Source organism: Physeter macrocephalus, chromosome 2 (assembly GCF_002837175.3).
Source record: "Physeter macrocephalus isolate SW-GA chromosome 2, ASM283717v5, whole genome shotgun sequence".
Taxonomy (NCBI): Eukaryota; Metazoa; Chordata; class Mammalia; order Artiodactyla; family Physeteridae; genus Physeter; species Physeter macrocephalus.
This window is the reverse complement of record NC_041215.1, coordinates 88,096,022-88,116,095: the sequence shown is the minus strand read 5'-3', so window position 1 is coordinate 88,116,095 and position 20,074 is coordinate 88,096,022. Positions and strand designations below refer to the sequence as shown.

At 38.9% G+C, this 20,074-nt stretch overlaps 1 protein-coding gene across 1 annotated transcript; it reads left to right on the top strand.

Moving 5' to 3' along the window:
- Positions 1-731: 731 nt before the first annotated feature.
- CUZD1 (CUB and zona pellucida like domains 1) lies at positions 732-17,793 on the top strand. The gene is given in 6 exon segments (XM_055079301.1): positions 732-775; positions 16,008-16,160; positions 16,162-16,323; positions 16,325-16,372; positions 16,374-16,581; positions 16,583-17,793. Coding segments are annotated over 6 exon segments (666 nt in total). The 3' UTR covers positions 16,634-17,793.
- Positions 17,794-20,074: the final 2,281 nt, after the last annotated feature.

The window sequence follows — 20,074 nt, the reverse complement described above, 5'->3', positions numbered from 1 at the left end:
ATGTGACTGGCTCTCAAGATAAAAATACTGCTTCTGAATTTCAAGTTGCACATCATCTTTAGTTGCGTGTATGCACACCAATTTCAGCATCTTCCCTGCAGTAGAAGGAGAATCTTTACAGCAAGCATCATGTAAGAAATACTTGCATTCTAAAGGCACATTCACACTTAAACTGGTGGATAGAATTCAACATGTAAAGCACATAGGGAGATTTTCACTCCCAAGTTACATCTAAAATGTTTATTTGAAAGTGAACATTCAATGATTAATTATAAATCAAGATGCCATACTAATTAGGTATGACCATAACCTCTGTAATCACATAGTCATTGATTATACACAAGCTGTGGGTGCCAGAAAGCAATCTGAAGTAGGCATTCAACTGTTAAACCTTGCAGAGGCTGAAGTTGAGGAGCAGATAATGTACAAGTTCCCAGGCTGAAGCTGACCTTCAGTTCATTCCTAGTTCTTACCTTCAGCCAAAACGTACAAGGATCCTTGTATGCAGCATGAAGCAAGGCCCAGCTGGCAGAACTTGATGTGGCGACGAAGAGAAAATTTTACCTTGACTGTTAATAGGGGGTTTGTCCAAACTGAAAATGTTGGCTAGAGTAATAATGAGAGCTAATGTTTATTGAGAGTTCACTATGTACTAGACACTGTGGTATAAGATAAGTTTTATCTAATTTAATTCTCTATTGCTCATTTCATTCTCACAATAACTGTGTGTGATGGTTATCCTCATTACCAATGTGGAAACAGAAACTCAGGGAAGGTAAGTAAGCTGTTCAGACTCACACTGCAGGGAAGTAGCAGGGCCAAGATTTAAATCTGGTCTAGAACTGTACTTTTATCAGTACTTTGTCTCTCAGATATGAATGTGGGCTTTTTTTTAATCCAATAGTATTTAAAGCTGCTTTGCACTAATTTAACTGCAGCTCAAGGAGCAGAAGAATAACCCTTACTCAGTGCTTATATTGTGCCACTCTTGATACTAGGCATTTTCATGTCCCTTATCTCATTTAATCTCTTAAACCAAATTACTTAGTAAGGATTATTTTTTCAGTTTTCATAAGTGAATGGGAAACTGTTTTACAGCTTTAAATCCCTTGCCCCAGTGTCACAGAATTATTGAGTGACAACACTGAGATTAAAATCTACAACTGGGCTTCCCTGGTGGCGCAGCGGTTGAGAGTCCACCTGCCGATGCAGGGGACACGGGTTCGTGCCCCGGTCCGGGAAGATCCCACATGCCGCGGAGCAGCTGGGCCCGTTAGCCATGGCCGCTGAGCCTGCGCGTCCGGAGCCTGTGCTCTGCAACTGGAGAGGCCACAACAGTGAGAGGCCCGCGTACAGCAAAAAAAAAAAAATCTACAGCTGTTGGATTTCTAGCCCATACTACTACTGTATTGTGCTCTTTCCCAAAACACTGAAAAACATTCCCTGGGTAAATAACAGTGAGAAGCTAACCCAGCTGTGTTTTTGTTTTTTTTTTTCTTTTGGCTGCGTTGGGTCTTTGCTGCGCGCGGGCTTTCTCTAATTGTGGCGAGTGGGGGCAGCTCTTCGTTGTGGTACGCGGGCTTCTCATTGCGGTGGCTTCTCCTGTTGTGGAGCACAGGTTCTAGGCACACGCGCTCTAGAGCACAGGCTCAGTAGTTGTGGCGCACGGGCTTAGTCACTCTGCAGCATGTGGGACCTTCCTGGGCCAGGGCTCGAAACTGTGTCCCCTGCATTGGCAGGCGGATTCTTAACCACTGCGCCACCAGGGAAGTCCCAAAGCTCACCCAGCTGTTGAAGTGAGATCCTACTTTGGAATATTCAACACTTGACCTAGCATTAGACTTAGTATGTAGGGAGCTCTGTAAACATGACTGATTAAATGAGTCTGCATTTTTGAAAGATGACCTTATTTTTAAGATAATGGCTAATACTTGAATGAAAAACCCATTATGCAGCAGTGATTGTAATAAAGGAGCGGTTTAGTCTTTTACAGCTGGATAGAGCCTTAGAAATTATCTACTTCACCTTACTCAAGGGTTAAGTAATTAAACCAAAGTTACTTAGAAAAAGACTATGGGATTAAAATACTATCTTCATGATTCTTGGTATAGTGCTCTTTGTGCTGTGCAATGCTGCTGCATATATGCTTGTAGTTACATAGTCATAAAGTCTTAATCATAATGAGCTTTCACTGGTTCTTGGTAGGATTTCGGGGGTGGATGTGAGGTATGATGCCATGTCATCAAATTAATCTGGGATTTGAATCCAACTCTGTCACTTAGGAATGATTTGCTTGACTCTTCCGAGTTTGTTTCCTTAAGTGTAGAATAGGGATAACACCTACCTCAAGGACTATTGTGAGGATTAAAGTAAAGGAGATTATGTATATAAAGATTGGGGCCTGCCACGTAGGCATTCAGTTAATGATGGTTGTTTTTCTGATATTATTTGGCTATTTGGTTTTGCTTATAAAATTGCCTTCTGAGAGTTCCATCATGTTTTTATGAATAGTATAACATCACAATTTACATTCGTTGAGAATGGGACATCTTCGTGTCAGTTTGTATTCTAGCTCTGGTTTGAAAGTCGTTACGTTGTCTTAAATGTGAAAGTTTTTTTTTTAAAGACTGCTCTATACTGTATTACTTTATACTGATTTTTATATACTACATACAACAGAGGTAAAGCTTGTATTTTCAGATATCATTGCAACATCCAGAACAGTCAACAGTTGCTCATTGGAAGCCTCTGTACTTTTCCTCATGTTGTTTCCTACCTCTGGAAATAGAATGTTCTTTTATATTCTGGCAGGCAAATCATCACCTCCCTTTTCCTTAGCACATCATCCTCTGTTTCTTTTGAACCTTTTAGGTAGTTTTATTATAGTACTTACTGAATCACAGTGTATTTGTTACATGTCTGTGTCTTCTTCAAGTCTGGGAATGCCGTAAGGTCAGGGTCCATGTTTATTTCACCTTTCAGTTTAGTCATCTCCCCAACCCTGCACAGCCCTCAGAGAATATGCTATGAGGTGGAAAAGACTGATGGCTAGACAGATACTATAGAACTCCATTGCTAATGATACCCATTGCTTCATGATGGGAACAAGTGGTTATTTTTCTCTTTGTTCTTGTGGAGGAGCAGGGCATTATTAGTTACAGGTAGGTGGGGTTTCTAGCACCTGGAATGGACGTAGCTCATTGGTGATACAAAAGAGTGGTTTCTGTGATTTTTCCTAATGAGGTGATTCACATGTCTGGAGTATTTGGGGGAAAAGATGAGGGATTTGAGCTTCTTATATATCGATAAATAGGCATAAGGATGGGAGCATTGGCGGGAGATCAAAAAGGTGTTCCATGTTATAGGAAAATGACTTTTTTAATTTGAAAATTAAGTGAAATGCCAAGGGCAAAGAAGAAGGACCATCAGAGAAATTGCAGTGACTGCTCAGGTCACTGTTCTGAAATAGGGAAATGATCCTTTTATTCTGGTGACTTACCTCTAGCTAGAGTCTGTTTCATAAAAGAGGCAGGAGCTTTGAGACACTTAATTGTAATCTTATCCCTTTGCAGAAATACCCCCCATACTCAATCAGGTTTGATGGTCTTCTCATGTCACTAGGCACAAGGATTAGCAGACCTTGAAATGTTATCCTATCAGTATAACTTCACATCTATTCTCAAGATTGAACTGGCAGTTAATTCCCTTGGCAGCTGATCACACAGTGAGGACCGACCAGGCTCATAGGCTTCCAAGACAGCCAAACACCCTTGAAGAATAAATGCCTCCGCCACTGGAGGTCACGGCACCCAGAAAGTGATTAGAGGAAGCAGCTGATGACCTCTCTAGTGAGTTCTGCTATTCCTGTCACATCCAAGCCCAAGTCCAGGGGTTGCTGGCAAGTTGACCAATACCATGACTCCCGTCTGAAAGATAGACCACACAACCCAACTATATTCTCTTCAACCCTAAGCCATCCAGGCTTCTACAAAAGCAGTCTGCATATTGATTCTCTACAGCCTGTGACAGTTGGAAGATAGGTGTGGTGTTTCAAGAACAGCTTACGAATCCCTCAGGCCACCCTGTGTAAACCTATCATAGGAATTTTGCTTTGCTTCATGTATTAACCTCACTGTACCATTGAGGTAGCGATTCCTAAAAAAGTGTACACAGGGTGTACCCTGTTAAAATAATGAGTTTAACTCTCTTTGCGTGTGAGAAGGAGGACACCGTGAGAGTACCTGTGTTCTTGGGGGGAACACCCAGGTAGAGGTGCTCACCACATGCTATGACATAACTACTTGCTCCCAACATGAAGCAAAGGGCATCTTTACCAGCGGATTTCTGTAACATTTATCTAGCTGTCAGCCTTTTCCTCCTCACAGCATATTTTCTGAGGGAGAAATTTATTAGAGGGGTTTGTTTCCTTACCTTTTCAATCTTGAAATTAATAGAGCCCTTCGTGTAATTCTACATAGCTTAAGTTCTAAAGAGAATCAGAAAAGAGAGAGAATACTGTGGCACTTTTCAAATGTGCAGTATCATCAACAATGGTTATTGTGGACAACGGGTTTCTGAGAGTCTCTCGTTTTCTGTTTTAGCTGTTTTAATTGATTTTTCAAAGATTAATTTGATAAGAGTTTTCATTTTTAAAGTAATGCTTGAGTCGGGAAATTAAAGAAACAAATTTCCAGCTTTAATTCTACTCCTCCTTGGAGCATTATATATCTTTCCAGAGTCCCAAACCTCTGCAACTATTATTTCATCTCCCTCCATTTTCCTTCTCAATGCCACATAATTCTAAAATTAAAAGAAACAATGTATTATGTCATATCCTAGCAGTGGTTCAACAAATGTTCTTTACCTACTATGTGCCAGATACTAGGGGCAGAATGATAAAACAAAACTAAAAATACAGTTTAACTAGTCTGTGGTGACCTGCCCTACTCACAGCTTCATCTTGGAGAGATATTCCTAATGGGGGCTCCCTTCTTCTGTGATTATGGATATGTGAATGCATTAGAAAATTAGTGTGATATCATTAGCAAATAAAATAAATTGCACTTAACTAGAATTCAACCTGGGCTGGGCTTCCGTCCCTCCCTCCCTCCTTCCCTCCCTTCTTTCCTTCCTTCCTTTCTTTCTTCCTTCTTTCCTTTCTCTCTCTCTTCCTTTCTTTTTGAAATCTGGCTACAATATTATGCTAGTGCACATATTTTAATTTGGTGGAAGGCATGCATAACAAAATAAGTGAAAAGCTATAAATGTTAGAGAGCACGTATTTATTCCAGTGACTAAGTAGTAATAAATCATTTTGTCAAGTTGCACTGTAGCAGTCGAGTTTCATCTCTATTATGGCTAATTGGCCAGGAATTTGTAACTCCGTAGAATGGGAAAAAAGTGTATTAACTTGTAGCAATAGATCATTGAACTTATTAAATGTACCTTTCCTAATTCATACTTACTTATGCTGAAAAAAAAGTACCTCTCTCAAATATATAATTTTTACAGGTCAATGGAAAAGAATGCTGTACAACAGGATTATTATAATGTGCTTAAAATGGCACTTGTATCTCATTGGCACATAGAGAGCTCATGTGAAACCTCTTTTTGATCTTTGCTGGCTTTTTAGCTGAAAAGATTTGGAAATCTTTTTGGCACTGGCAAAAATAGCACTCAGTAGCTGTTGGTCGATTTTTAGCAACAGATAAGATAGTCTTTGTTGAAGTCAGTTGATTAATACATAATAGGCAATATGTTGCCTTAAAAGCAAATGCATATTTTTCTCATATCAAAAAATTCCCCAGGTTTGCCAACATTCAGAGATATTTAAAAGGGGTCTACATTTTCTTTTCCAGTTGGTCCTATGTTGAGAAATAATACTGCAACCCTCTGAGTTTTAGCAGTTTTTTAGGTAAAAGGAATTGTTCATGATGTAATTGATATTGTAACTACTCAGCTGGACTCCAGCTTTCAAAGGCTAAATGCATTTGTTGATTTGTTTGCATTTCCTACTCCAGCTAAAAGAATTCAAAGACATGAAAAGTCTATTGTGGAAAATACATAAATAACGCAAAAGTCATCCTCAAGTGGGCTATCAGAAAGGGTACAAAAGCAGTTATTGCTTTCTAATACAATTATGAACAACTTAAATTGAAAAAAGTATAACCATCTCAAATTTGTCAAGGCAGTTATAAAAGAGTACATAAGGGAAGGTTTCCCCTAAAATGTTTTTTTAATTTAATAAAGTCTTTTTCCCCCAGCTTTATTGAGGTATAGTTGACATATAACATGTAAGTTTAAGGTGTACAAAGTATTGGTTTGATACACTTAACATATTGCAAATATATATATTGCAAAATGATTACCACCAGAGCATTAGCTAACACCTCCATCATGTCACATAATTACATGTAAGTGATGTACAGTATTTATCTTTCTTTGTCTGATGTGTTTTACTTAGCATAATGCCCTCAATCTTCATCCATGTTGTCACAAATGGCAGAACTTTCTTCTTTCTCATGGCTGAATAATATTCCATTGTACATATACACCACATCTTATCTATTTATCTGTTGATGGACACTTAGTTGTTTCCCTATCTTGGCTATTGTGAATATGCTGCAGTGAACATGGGAGTGCAGATATTGCTTCCAGATCCTGTTTTCATTTCCTTTGGATATATACCCAGAAGTGGGATTGCTGGATCATATGGTAGTTCTATTTTTAATTTTTAAGATATCTTCATACTGGTCCATAGTGGCTGTACCCATATCTATTCCCAACAACAGTGCACAAAGGTTTCCCTTTTCCCTACATCCTCACCTACACTTGTTTCCCTCATCTTTTTGACAATAGCCCTTCTAACAAGTATGAGGTAATATGTCATTGTCGTTTCGATTTGCATTTCCCTGATGATTAGTAGTGTAGAGCACTTTTTCATGCACGTGTTGGCCATTTGTCTTCTTAGAAAAATGTCATTTTCTTGGGTCATTTTTAATTGGATTGTGTGGGATTTTTGTTTTTGTTTTTTGCTGTTGAGTTGTATGAGTTCTTTATATATTTTGGATATTAATCATGTATCAGATATAATATTTGCAAATATTTTCTCCCATTCTGTAGATTGCTTTTTCATTTTGTTGATTGTCCCTTTTGCTGTGCAGAAGCTTTTTAGCTTGATATAGTCCCACTTATTAATTTTTATTTTTGTTGATTGTGCTTTAGGTATCATATCTAAAAACTCATTGCAAAGATCAATGTCAAGGAGCTTTCTCCTTATTTTCTTCCAGACCTTTTATGGTTTCAGGTCTCCTGTATTTGTGAATGGCATAAGATAGGGGTCCAGTTCCATTCTTCATGTGGTTATGCAGTCTTCCCAGCACCATTATTGAAGAGACTATTTTTTCCTCATTGAGTGTTTTTGGCTCCCTTGTCAAATATTAGCTGACCATATACACATGGGTTTATTTTTGTGCTCTTCTGTTCCATTGGAATTTATGTCAGTACATACTGTTTTGATTATAATAGCTTTGTAGTATAATTTGAAATCAGGAAGTGCGATGCCTCCAGCTTTGTTCTTCTTTTAATTGATGCTTTGGCTATTTGACATCTTTTGTAGTTCCATTCAAATTTTAGGATTGTTTTTCTATTTCTGTGAAAAATGCCACTGGAAGTTTAATAAGGATTGCATTGAATCTATAGATGACCATGGGTGGTATGAACAAGTTAATTTTAATTCTTCCAATGCATAAACACAGGATATCTTTCCATTTATTTGCATTTTCTTTAATTTCATCAATGTCTTATGGTTTTCAGTGTACAGATCTTTCACCTTCTTGGTTAAATTTATTCCTAAGTATTTTATTGGTTTTGATTCTATTGTGAATGATATTGTTTTCTTTGTTTTTCATTGTTAGTGTATAGAAATGCAGCTGATTTCTGTGTGTTGATTTTGTATCCTGCAATTGTACTGAATCCATTGATTAATTCTGGAAGTTTTTTGGTAGAGTCTTTGGGATTTTCTACATCAGCAAACAGAGAAAATTTTAATTTTTTTCTTTCCAATTTGGATGTCTTTTTTTTCTTGCCTGATTACTCTGACTAACACTTCCAGTACTATCTATGTCAAATATATTGCAAGAGTGGGCATCCTTGTCTTGTTCTTGATCTTAGAGAAAAAGCTTTCAATCTTTCACCACTGAGTCTGCTATTAGCTGTGTGCTTGCTACATATGGCCTTTACTATGTTGAGGTATTTTCCTTCTGTACCCAATTCATTGAGCATTTTTATTGTGAAAGGATTATAGTATTTTGTCAAATTCTTTTTCTGCATCTATTGAGATGATCATATGATTTTTATCTTTTATTCTATTAATGTGTATCACATTTATTGACTTTCATATGTGAACCATCCTTGCATCCAAGGGATAAATCCTGCTTGATCATGGTGTATGATCCTTTTAATGTAGTGTTCAACTCGGTTTGCTAGTATTTTGTTGAGGATTTTTGCATCTACATTCATTGGGGATATGGTCTGTAGTTTTATTATTGTATCCTTATCTGGCTTTGGTGTCAGAGTAATGCTGGACTTGTAAAATGAGTTTAGGAGTCTCCCGTCCTCTTCAATGTTTTAGAAGAATTTGAGAGAAAGCTTGGTCTTAAGCCTTCTTTAAATGTTTGGTAGAATTCACAGTGAAACCATCTGGTCCTAGGCTTTTCTTTATTGGGAGGTGTATGACTACTGGTTCCATCTTCTTAGCGATTATGGGTCTGTTTAGATTTTCTATTTTTTTTACAATTCAGTCTTGGTAGACGTATGTTTCTAAAAATGTATCCATTTCTTCTAGGTTAGTCAATTTGTTGGCATATAATTATTCACAGTAATCTCTTATTTGAGTCTTCTCTCTTTTTTCTTAGTCTAGCTAAAGGATTGTCAATTTTCTTTATCTTTCAAAAAAAACTAGCTCTTATTTACATTGATCTTTTCTAGTGTTTTTCTGGACTCTATTTCATGTATTTCTGCTCTGATCTTTGTTATTTCCTTTCTTCTAATTTTGGGCTTAGTTTGTTCTTTAGGTATAAAGCTGGTTATTTGAAATCTTTTTCCTTAGTGTAGGTGTTTATCACTATGCACTTCCCTCTTAGAACTGCTTTTGCAGCATCCTGTGGCTTTTATATTGTTGTGTTTCCATTTTCATTTGTTTCAGATAATTTTTTCCCTTTTGATTAATTCTGTGACCCATTGGTTGCTCTGAAGTGTGTTGTTTAATTTCCGCTATTTGTGAAATTTCCAGCTTTCCTCCTGTTATTGATTTCTAGTTTCATACCATTGTGGTTAGAAAAGATACTTGGTATGATTTCAGTCTTCTTACATTTGCTAAGACTTGTTTCATGACCTATCATATGATCTGTCCTGGAGAATGCTTTCTGTGCACTTGAGAATAATATATATTCTGTTGCTGTTGGATGGAAAATCTCTTCTATATGTCTGTTAGGTCCATTTGGTTTGAAGTATGTGCCAAATCCCACGTTTCCTTGTTAACTTTCTGTCTGGATGATCTATTGTTGAAAGTAGGGTTTTGAAGTCTAGTATTGTACAGTAAGTCCCCTACAAACAAACGAGTTCAGTTCTGAGCGTGCATTTCTAAGTCCAATTTGTTTTTAAGTCAGAGTTAGCCTAGGTACCCAACTAACACAATCGGCTATATAGTACTGTACTGTAATAGGTTTATAATACTTTTCACACAAGTAATACATAAAATACAAACAACAAAAAATAAAACATTTTTTAACTTACATTACAGTACCTTGAAAAGTACAGTAGTACAGTACAAGAGCTGGCATACAGGGGCTGGCATCTAGTGAACAGGCAAAAGAGTTACTGACTGGAGGAGGGAAAGGAGGTGGGAGATAGTAGAGCCGAAGGATCGTCAGCGATAGAAGACGGAAGGCAAGCTGCAATTTCACTCACACCTGACGTTGATGGCACAGGTTCTGGTTCCTTGCTGGATTCAATTCTATCTACCCTCTTTAAAAAGGGATCCAGTGATGTCTGGGTAGTAGCTCTTCTTTTCTCATCATAGATGACATGGTAGCACTAGATTGCGTTCTGAATTGCTGCTGCACCCTTTGTGTACCATTCTGCATTCGGGTCCTGTGCCTCAAAAACTAACGGTGCCTCCTCAAATAAAGAAAATCCCCTAGCCATTTCCTGCACAACCATTTGTACAGGATGCACACACATAACAATATATGCCAGACACGTGAACTAACTTATGTGATTGGACATGCAAAAGCACGTTCGAATCTTTGAAAGTTCACAACTTGAAGGTTCGTATGTAGGGGACTTACTGTATTGTCTAGTTCTCCCTTTACATCTGTTAGTATTTGCTTACTATAAGAGCCTCAGTGTTGGGTGCATATATATTTATAACTGTTATATCTTTTTGATGAATCAACTGCTTTATCATTATATAATTACCTTATTTGTCTCTTGTTACCATTTTTGGCTTAAAGTCTATTTTGTCTGATAAAAGTATAGCTACCCTTTCTCTCTTTTGGTTTCTACCTTGCATGGAATATATTTTTTCATCCCTTCACTTTGAGCCTTCCTGTGTCCTTAAAGCTGAAGTGAACCTCTTGTAGGCAGCATATAGTCAGGTCTTATTTTTTTTAATCCATCCAGCCACTCCATGTCTTTTGATTGGAGAGTTCAATCCATTTACATTTAGATTAATTATTGTAAGTAAGGCTTTACTAATGCTACCTTATGAATTGTTTTCTGGCTGTTTTGTAGTTCCCTTGTTCCTTTCTTCCTCTCTCTTGCTGTCTTCTGTTGTAAATTAGTTGTTTTCCATAGTGGGTATGCTTTGATTCCCTTCTCTTTCTTTTCTTTTTTTTTTTTGGCTGCACCATGTGGTTTGCAGGATCTCAGTTCCCTGACCAGGGATTTAACCCAGGCCACGGCAGTGAAAGCCCAGAATCCTAAACACTAGCCCACCAGGGAACTCCCCCCTCTCTTTATCTTTTGTGAATCTGCTGTGGGTTTTTGCTTTGTGGCTATCATGAGGCTTACATAAAACATCGTATACATACAACAATCTGCTTTACATTGATAACAATTTAACTTCGATTACCTACAAAAACTCTACCTTTTACTCCCCCTTTTATATTTTTGATGTCACAACTTACATCTTTTTATTTTGTGTATCCATTAAGAAATTATTGTAGCTATAGCTTTTTAAAAATACTTTTGTTGGGCTTCCCTGGTGGCGCAGTGGCTGAGAGTCTGCCTGCCGATGCAGGGGACGCGGGTTCGTGCCCCGGTCCGGGAAGGTCCCACATGCCGCAGAGCGGCAGGGCCCGTGAGCCATGGCCGCTGAGCCTGCGCGTCCGGAGCCTGTGCTCCGCAACGGGAGGGGCCACAACAGTGAGAGGCCCGCGTACCGCCAAAAAAAAAAAAAAAAATACTTTTGTCCTTTAGCTTTTATACTAAGGTTAAGTAGTTAACATACCACTATATTACAGTATTAGAGTATTCTGAATTTGACTCTATGCCAAATTTAACCAGTGTGATATATATTTTCATGTTTCATCCTACTAATTATCATCCTTTCATTTCAACTTGAAGAATTCCTTTCAGCATATCTTGTAAAGTAGGTATAGTGGTGAAGAACATCCTCAGCTTTTGTTTGTTAGGGAAACTGTCTCACCTTCACTTCTGAAGGGCAGTTTTTCTGGGTAAATTATTCTTGATTGGCAGTTTGTTTCTTTTAGTACTTTGGATATATCATTTCATTCTCTCCTGGTCTGTAAGGTCTGTGCTGAGAAATTTGCTCTTAGCCTTATGGAGGTTTCTTTGTTATGTATTTCTCTATTCAGTTCTTCAGTTCACTCTGTATTCTTCAGCTCCAAAATTTGTTTGGTTCATTTTTATGTTTTCTGTCTTTCTGTTGAACTTCTCATTTTGTTTTTCTGTTGTGTTCCTAATATTGTTAAATTATTTATCTGTGTTCTTTGTAGTTCTCTGAGCATCTTTAGAACAGTTATTTTGAACACTTTGTTGGGCAATTCCTGCATCTCCATTTCTTTGGGGATCATTACTGATGGCTTACTGTATTCCTTCAGGAGAGTCATGATTCCCTGATTCTTCATGATCCCTTGTAGCCTTGCATAGATGTCTCTACATTTAAATAACTAGTCACCTCTTCTGGACTTCATGGACTGATCTCAGCAAGGAAAGACTTTCACCTGTGGTTTGGGACATGCTGGAATGTGCTGTGACCCTGGTTCTAGTGGAGGAAGGTACCAAGTGTGGGGACATGTGGTGGCACTGGGTCCAGGGGTGCATGATGTCTCCTTGGCTCATGCTGCTGAGGTCCACGACATCAACAACTGTGTGGTCCTTGAGAGCACTGTGGGGGTCTACAGTGGCTGTAAGGGCTGTTGGGGTCCTCAGTTATGCCTCTAGGTCCAGCAACTAGTGACCAGGCCAGACAGTGATGGTGGCTAGAGCCAGTAGTGTACATACACTTGGCCATGGGGCCTGCTGCAGGTGCCTGTGTGGTAGCTTGGATCAGCTGCAGACATATACACAGTGGTGGGGGCCAGGGTAGGCAGCAAGGGCTGGGCCAGTTGTGGGCTCACAGGCAGCTATGGGGGCCCTGGCTGTTGGTGTGCTCTCCTATGACTGCATCGTCTCCCTCTGTGTGCGCACTGCAGGGGTGGCCAGTAATGGGGGTCAGGCCAGGAGTATGCAGGTGCACAGCTGGAGGCCTTAATTGCAGGTAGTGTGGCGCAGTGGTGCAAGCCAGTGACAGAAGACAAGACCTGATCCAAGCCCACAGGCAGTTATGGGGACCTTGGCTGTCAGCATGCTCTTCAGTGGCTGTATTGTCTTCCCCTGGGTGTGCACACTGCAGTGGACACTGGTGACAGGTATCAGGCTAGTGGCGTGCAAATGCACATCTGGAGGGGCTATGTCAAGTACACACTAGGAAGTGGATGTCAGCTGTGGGGGTCTAGGCTGGCCTCTAGCACTCATGTAGCCACAGAGGCCTGGGCTGGCCACCAGTGCAGTTCCTGAGCTCTGGCATGGGTGAAGAAGGAGGTAGCAGGGAAGGAACTCAGGTGGCTGGTGTCAGTAAATACAAATACCTGTGGGGCAAAAGCTGGTGAAATCCCCAGGGGGTCTTTGGCAACTGTGCTGGTGTTAGTTTCTTCAGTGGCAAAATCTGGATTTGTCTGCAGAGCAAGTCACAAGTCACTACAAACCATGATTGTTATTGGTAACTCCTGCTTTTCTTCCTTGTTTCTGTCTCTACGTGTCTCAGCTTTGCCAGTCTCTGGGTGGGGTGAAACTGTAATGGGACCTTCATATGGTGCCCCAAGGGCTGGGGAAGCTGGTTGCTCACTACATCCACTCTTCCTTTCCTGGCTAGGGGAGCTCTTTCTAGCTGGGAAGTTCTCTCTTGACCCTGAGCAGCGCTGGCTTGAGGAATGGGATAATGCAGGCAAAATGAAGCTTTCTTCCTTCTCTCCTCATGAGGTTATTCTCAGATTTTTGTTCCACTGTGTTGCTGAAGATTCTTAAGTGGACTCGAGAGCTCTCCAGAGTTGTTCTTATTCATAGAGAGCTGTCTAATTGCTGATCTTTACTGGAGGGCAGGGTTTTCTCCATCACTGTTTTGGTAATATCACTCCTGCCTCCACTTCAGGGAGTTTGTGACAAAGGCTCTGTACTTCCATATGTGTATGCTTTTTCCTAGGGAAATAATTCATATTGTTCATCATATTTTCAAAGAGGCTAGGGAAAAGGTTAAGAATAATTGCACCATATGACATGTATAAAATATTTGTGACATGTATAAAATATTTGTTACATGAATGCTTGCATTGGACTGTATTTCTTCTTGAAAGATTTCTTTTAATATGTACCATTTCTTCTTGAACAATATCTCCTTTAGAAACTCCTCAACTAACAAAGGTAAATGAGTAAACAGCAAATGAGTAAACATTTTTAAAAAATTCTTTCCTTTCCCGGACCTCCCTGCTCCCCTTTTCTGGAATCTTTCATATTTGAGAGGCAAAGTACTCCTGAGTGTCAGAGAAGCTACACAGACAAGTTGTGGCCTGAACACTTGGGAGCCATTTGTTCCTCCAAATATAAAGTCCTGGCTGTGGTGCAGCCAGAAACAACACAGCCGTCCATGTCTTCAATTAGCACAGGGCCCGGCTCTCATGGGGCCACTGTATCCCATTCTGCCTGGCTCTGTTCCTCAGGCTGCAATGCTGTTTCTTGGGCAGAGGAAGGCACTGGTGAGAGGTGGGGGAGGAGATGGCATAGCCTGAAAACTTGCAGTTGTGATCACCTAACTTTGAATTGATCTAGAATGAAGCCTTTTCTCCCTCCTAAGCTGCAAGTATTTGAAGTGCTCAGTGGCGTCTTTGGGGTGGGAAATTAGCATAACTTCCTTCTCTCACAGTCAGGTCTTCCACCCTCCCAGTGGGGTTTCTCTTTGAAATAAGAGTCTGTGTGTGTGGAAAGGATTCAGGAGCAAGGCTTGGAGGACCAAGAAGAAAAGCAACCGGCCTATTTCCCATCCAAAGAGTAACCAGATACAGCTGTAACTTTAGACTGAGGTGCTTGGGAAAATGATTTTTATTATTTATTATTTTTTAAGAAGCAAGTGTATATTGCTGAGGAAAGGGCCTAAAATGTGGCTAAGGAAATCTAGCCTTGATGATATTGTCCAATATACTATGTACAATTTAACAAGCTAGTTGATTTTTTTTCTTAAGGAAAAAACTCTTAGAGTTAATTTTTTAAAAAGGCAAAATGATTACATATCAATTTAGAAATACAAACCAGAGATTCTCAAACATCCAGAGGATACGATAGACTTACAGCCCATTCTTATTTCCTTCCATATTAGCTACATTCAAGTTTGAGCAATTATTGAAGGAAGTTAAAATTCTCTTGTGTTTTGACTACCTGTGGGAGCTATAATAAGATCTCAGCTGAAGCAGGAAACATACAATAAATCCTCCTTTTATGGCTGAATTGAACTAGTTTGTGGTATTCACAGTAGTCATGTAACTTTGTGGGGGAAACAAGTAAATTACATTGTAAGTTATGTATTGCTAAATAGCCTCTGCTGAATAATAACCTGTTTTGTATATTTGCCACCTCTTTGTAATAGTAGCTTGTGTCTGCACTTCAGGTAGCACGTAATCAGCTGTGATATTGAAATGAAGAGAAAAGAGGCATTTGACACTGGGTTTGTGAAAGGTTATATGTAATGGCATTTCCCATGAGCAAATTAGACCAAGGACTTCCCTGGCGGCACAATGGTTAAAAATCCGCCTGCCAGTGCAGGGGACCACAGGTTCAAGCCCTGGTCCGGGAAGATCCCACATGCCACAGAGCAGCTAAGCCTGCGAGCCACAACTACTGAAGCCCCCGTGCCTAGAGCGCGTGCTCCGCAACAAGAGAAACCACTGCAATGAGAAGCCCGCACACTGCAACGAAGAGTAGCCCCCGCTCGCCACAGCTAGAGAAAGCCCGCGTGCAGCAACGAAGACCCAGCGCAGCCAAAAAATTAATTAATTAATTAATTAATTTAAAAAATTAGACAAAGGCTTCCTACCGCGGAGCGGCTGGGCCTGTGAGCCATGGCCGCTGAGCCTGCGCCTCTGGAGCCTGTGCTCCGCTACGGGAGAGGCCGCAACAGTGAGAGGCCCGCGTACCGCAAAAAATAAATAAATAACTTAGACCAAAAAAGATATACTACATTTTATTAGTTTGAATAGAAAAAAGGTGACTTAAAAACTAGGAATTATGTCAAGCACATGGTTTATTGGCTCAATATATTTTTTCAAGGAGTCATTATTTATGAACCTGAATGATACCCATGACCTTTCTTTTAGCCCATTCAAGAGAAGTTCAACATAGTTATTCTTTAATTACTGTCACCAAAAAACTAACCTTTAAAAAAGAAAGAAAAGGAGAAACAATTTGTATTTTTTTGAGTCCACTTCATTTGGAAAGCCTATGTTGGAGTCACCATATATGTGGGTTTGAACCAAACTTTTTGTTCAAGTAAGTCTATGCACCTCAGATCCAAATTTGGTGGTGTTCCAGGATACCTGCAGCACCACTCCCGTCTGACTTTGCATCTCCAACCTATGACCTCAGCAAGAGTGGATGTAATTGAGATGAGACTTGTAAGGTGTATCCCTTACCTCGACACTGTGCAAGATTCCAGTTTAACTCCTTTGAATTCTTGAGGTGACTGGGCTCCGTGTATCTCGAGTGTAAGGTTTCATAGTGGTAGTAGTAATCAGTCTCGCTGCAACCAGACAGTTTTTCTGAAGAAAAAGAGACATTTCTTCATACAAATAGAAGACTAATTCTGTCATAGTATGCATTCATCTGAAAAGGGATTGACGGGCAAGTGGAAATTCAGAATTCAGTATCAAACGCATTGAAACTCAGATTCAACCTTTTAACAATCTGCATCTGTTTTCGTTCATGGTCCTTGTTCTGAATATTGTGATTGTGGCTACAATTCTAGCAAGGCATGTTTGTGAGTCAGAGAACAGACTACAAAGTCCAGAAACTGCAGGACTATTAACTAAAAGGTTCAGACTTAAGTGAAATGCATTTCTCCTGAGTGTCGAAGAAGTGCTACCTCGTGGCTAGATACATAAGGAATAAATTAAGGAGGGCCCCATAAAAGAGGGGGAAAAACCTACAAACCACATTCAAGAAAATTAAAAAATAAAAAAGAATCTCCTTCCATGAGACCTTTACACTGAACCTTTTAGGACATATTCATTTCTACTCTATGTGCTATTTTCTGGAGTATACCATAGCTTAAATAATAATGCAAAAATGGATTCACTAATGATTCCTATATTTTACGTGCACAACACCTAGGCCTCTGTCATCATCGGATTGAATCCCAATCTTCTATAGCTGAAAAATAACATTTCCATATTTATTTCTTTAACGCCTTCATCTTAAGAGCCGGTGTTCTACAGAGAGGATATTATACTAGGACTACTCGACTCTAAGGTGGTATTTCCTTGTGGAGGTAACCACATTTCCTCCTTTGTTATTAAACTGGGGAGGCAGTCTTAGATGGATAAAACAAGAAGGAATTGGATGCTAAAACAATTTTCCCTGTACTCCCCAGCCATCAGTACTTAGGTTGACAGGTTAGCTACCATTTTGCTTGCCATGTAAAGGTACAGTGTGGAATTAGGTTAATCTTCACTTCAAAAATCTGAAGACGTTTGCCAGTTGAATTTAGAGTACATTAAGCAACCATTAAATGCCCTTTTATCATGTTTCAGATCATGAGAGGCTCGCTGCCCTCAAATTTGTGTGAAAAGTCAGTTGCCTCAGGAAGTCCTAGGAGTTCAAAAGCTGTCAGTGCAAGTGTTCCCAACCCAAGGCCTGGGATGGCAGCTGTGACTTGGTTCCCATGTCACCAGGCCCTACAGCACAGGAGATCAGCTCCGCCTGCCACAAAGCCTAAAGGGCATGAGACTACATTGATAGATTTGGGCTTGGAAAGTGTAAACACATAAAAATATGCATTTTTTTTTCTTTGAGCATGATATAGTCTTTTAATTGGTTAATATATGATTTTTTCTTCTAGTGTCATCCACTTAAATAATTTTTCCATGTTATAAAGTAATACTTGTTTATTGAAGGAACATATTTACTGAAGAAAATCCATGTTTATTCAGGAAGAATACAGGCAAGGAAAAAACACAAATGTTAAATCACCCCAAATCCCATCTTTGTTATCTTTTTACCTATATCTAGATAAAATGTTATCTATAGAGATTGAGATTGACATACATACACTATTGATACTATGTATAAAAGAGATACCTAATGAGTTATAAAGGTATATACTTTGAACCTCATGGTAATAAATACCAGTTCTTGTAAATCTTGAAAAAAGAAATCATTCTTTGAAAAACAATCAAAACAGAAAAAGATGTATATCTAGATATATCTATAAATATAGATATGTATACATACATACATATATACATTCTAGAGCTATATGCATTTCTATATTTACATTTATATCTACATCTACCCCATACATCTGTCTATTGATCTATTGATCTATATCAGCATCTATATCTATATACACTTCCTTGAGATCATACAGTACCCACTGTTTGATAACTTTTTAAAACTTAACATATATCATGAGCATTTTTCCATGTCATTTTCTTCTACTACAGTATAGTCTACTAAAATCATTTTAATGGTTTAATGCATAGTATTTCATGTGCCATACTTTTACCAGTCCCCTATTGTTTATTAAGATACAATCACAGAAGTAGAATTATGAGCCAAAATTGTAAGGCTTCTGCTATTCAACAACACTATCTTCCAGATGGTCTGTTCCTATTTCTACTTCCACCTGCAGGGTTTGAGAGGGCCTGCTTCCCTGCCTCATTACCAAACGTTACTTTAAACTCTTATAGGGTATTCTTTAACTGAACAGCTCAAAGTTTCACGCAGACATCCACTTAACAATTTATTCTCTACTAGGCAGGGGAGTGAAAAGGGTTGTTATACTTGGTTTAGTGAAAAACATTCAATATTTGGCTGAAGTAGGAAACTAAGATTAGGTCAAGCAAAGACCAAGAACAGACTCCTGGTCAGCTGAGTTCCCAGTTATATTTCTTTTTTTTAGCCATATTGCCAGAATTTCATTTAACTATATATTCAGAGAACTGTTATTTTAGTTGAGTGGCATGGTTCTTTTTTTAATAGTAATAAATTTTTTTCAGTTCAGAGTTTCAAAATGAATTCTAATATGTGAGAGTTTAATTCAGGGCAACTTCAGGACAAAATAGGTTTTAAAGAGATATGTAAAAGGGAGCTCAGCTCTGTGCTTTGTGACCACCTAGAGGGGTGGGATAGGGAGGGTGGGAGGGAGGAGCAAGAGGAAGGGGATATGGGGATATATGTATATGTATAGCTGATTCGCTTTGTGATACAGCAGAAACTAACACACCATTGTAAAGCAATTATACTCCAATAAAGATGTAAAAAAAAATAATTGATAAAATGTGTTTAGAATTCCTAAAAAACAAAAGAGACTTGTAAAAAGAAACTAAAATAAATTCCTGGATTTCAAAATATCCTTTAAATAGAATTGGTGAGTAAAGTATAAATTTAAAAAATAGATTAAATTTTCTGACAACACTCATTGACTTAAGAAAATCATACTGGTTGGAAAATACATTTTGCTAAACATAAAATATTTGAAAAAGAAGTTTTTGCAAAGTCTACGATATGTCAGAATTTATTCAACCCTAGTTTTTGTTGCATTTTCAAATATTAACATGGTATTTAAGAGCATCTTCACAAACTAAGAGGAACTAGCTCTAAGGGGCTGCTATATAAAACGTGTAATACCAATGCTGCATACTTAAGGATAGATGTACTGTAGGAGTTACTGTAAAATGGGATAATCTGCATTGGATTCACGTAGAATATCAACAAAAACACATGAAAATGCAATTTGAAGAAAGTACTTAATGATAGAGGTAGGCACGGTCTGGGTAGAGGTAGGTGTCCCAAGACTCTACTGCCCCTGTGTAGCATCTGCCATTTTCGCATATGCACCTACCTCTATTCACTTTGTCTTCTTTCACACTCATCTCTGACTTCCTTCTTTTATTTCCCCTTTTCTATATATTTAAATCTTTTCTTGCTCTTTTATCTTCTCCTTTTATTTTAGGTTATCAAGGTTTCCATGGCCTTGTCCAGTGAAGGAAAAAGAGGGAATCTGCTTCTAATTGTGATTCTATATATATTGACTCCCTTTATCTCCAATGGAACATCCCTGCGTGTTTCTGTAATATAAAACAGGTAAACATATAATGGAATGGAACCTTAGTACCATTTAGCCTGCGGCATCATCCTTCGGCCGTAGGTGGTAAAAAGAGAATACTGTCCTGGAATTGGTGATATTAAATGGACTGGGTCAGGGGTCTGAAAGCCCTGGGTTCAAATCCAAATCTACTCACCAGCT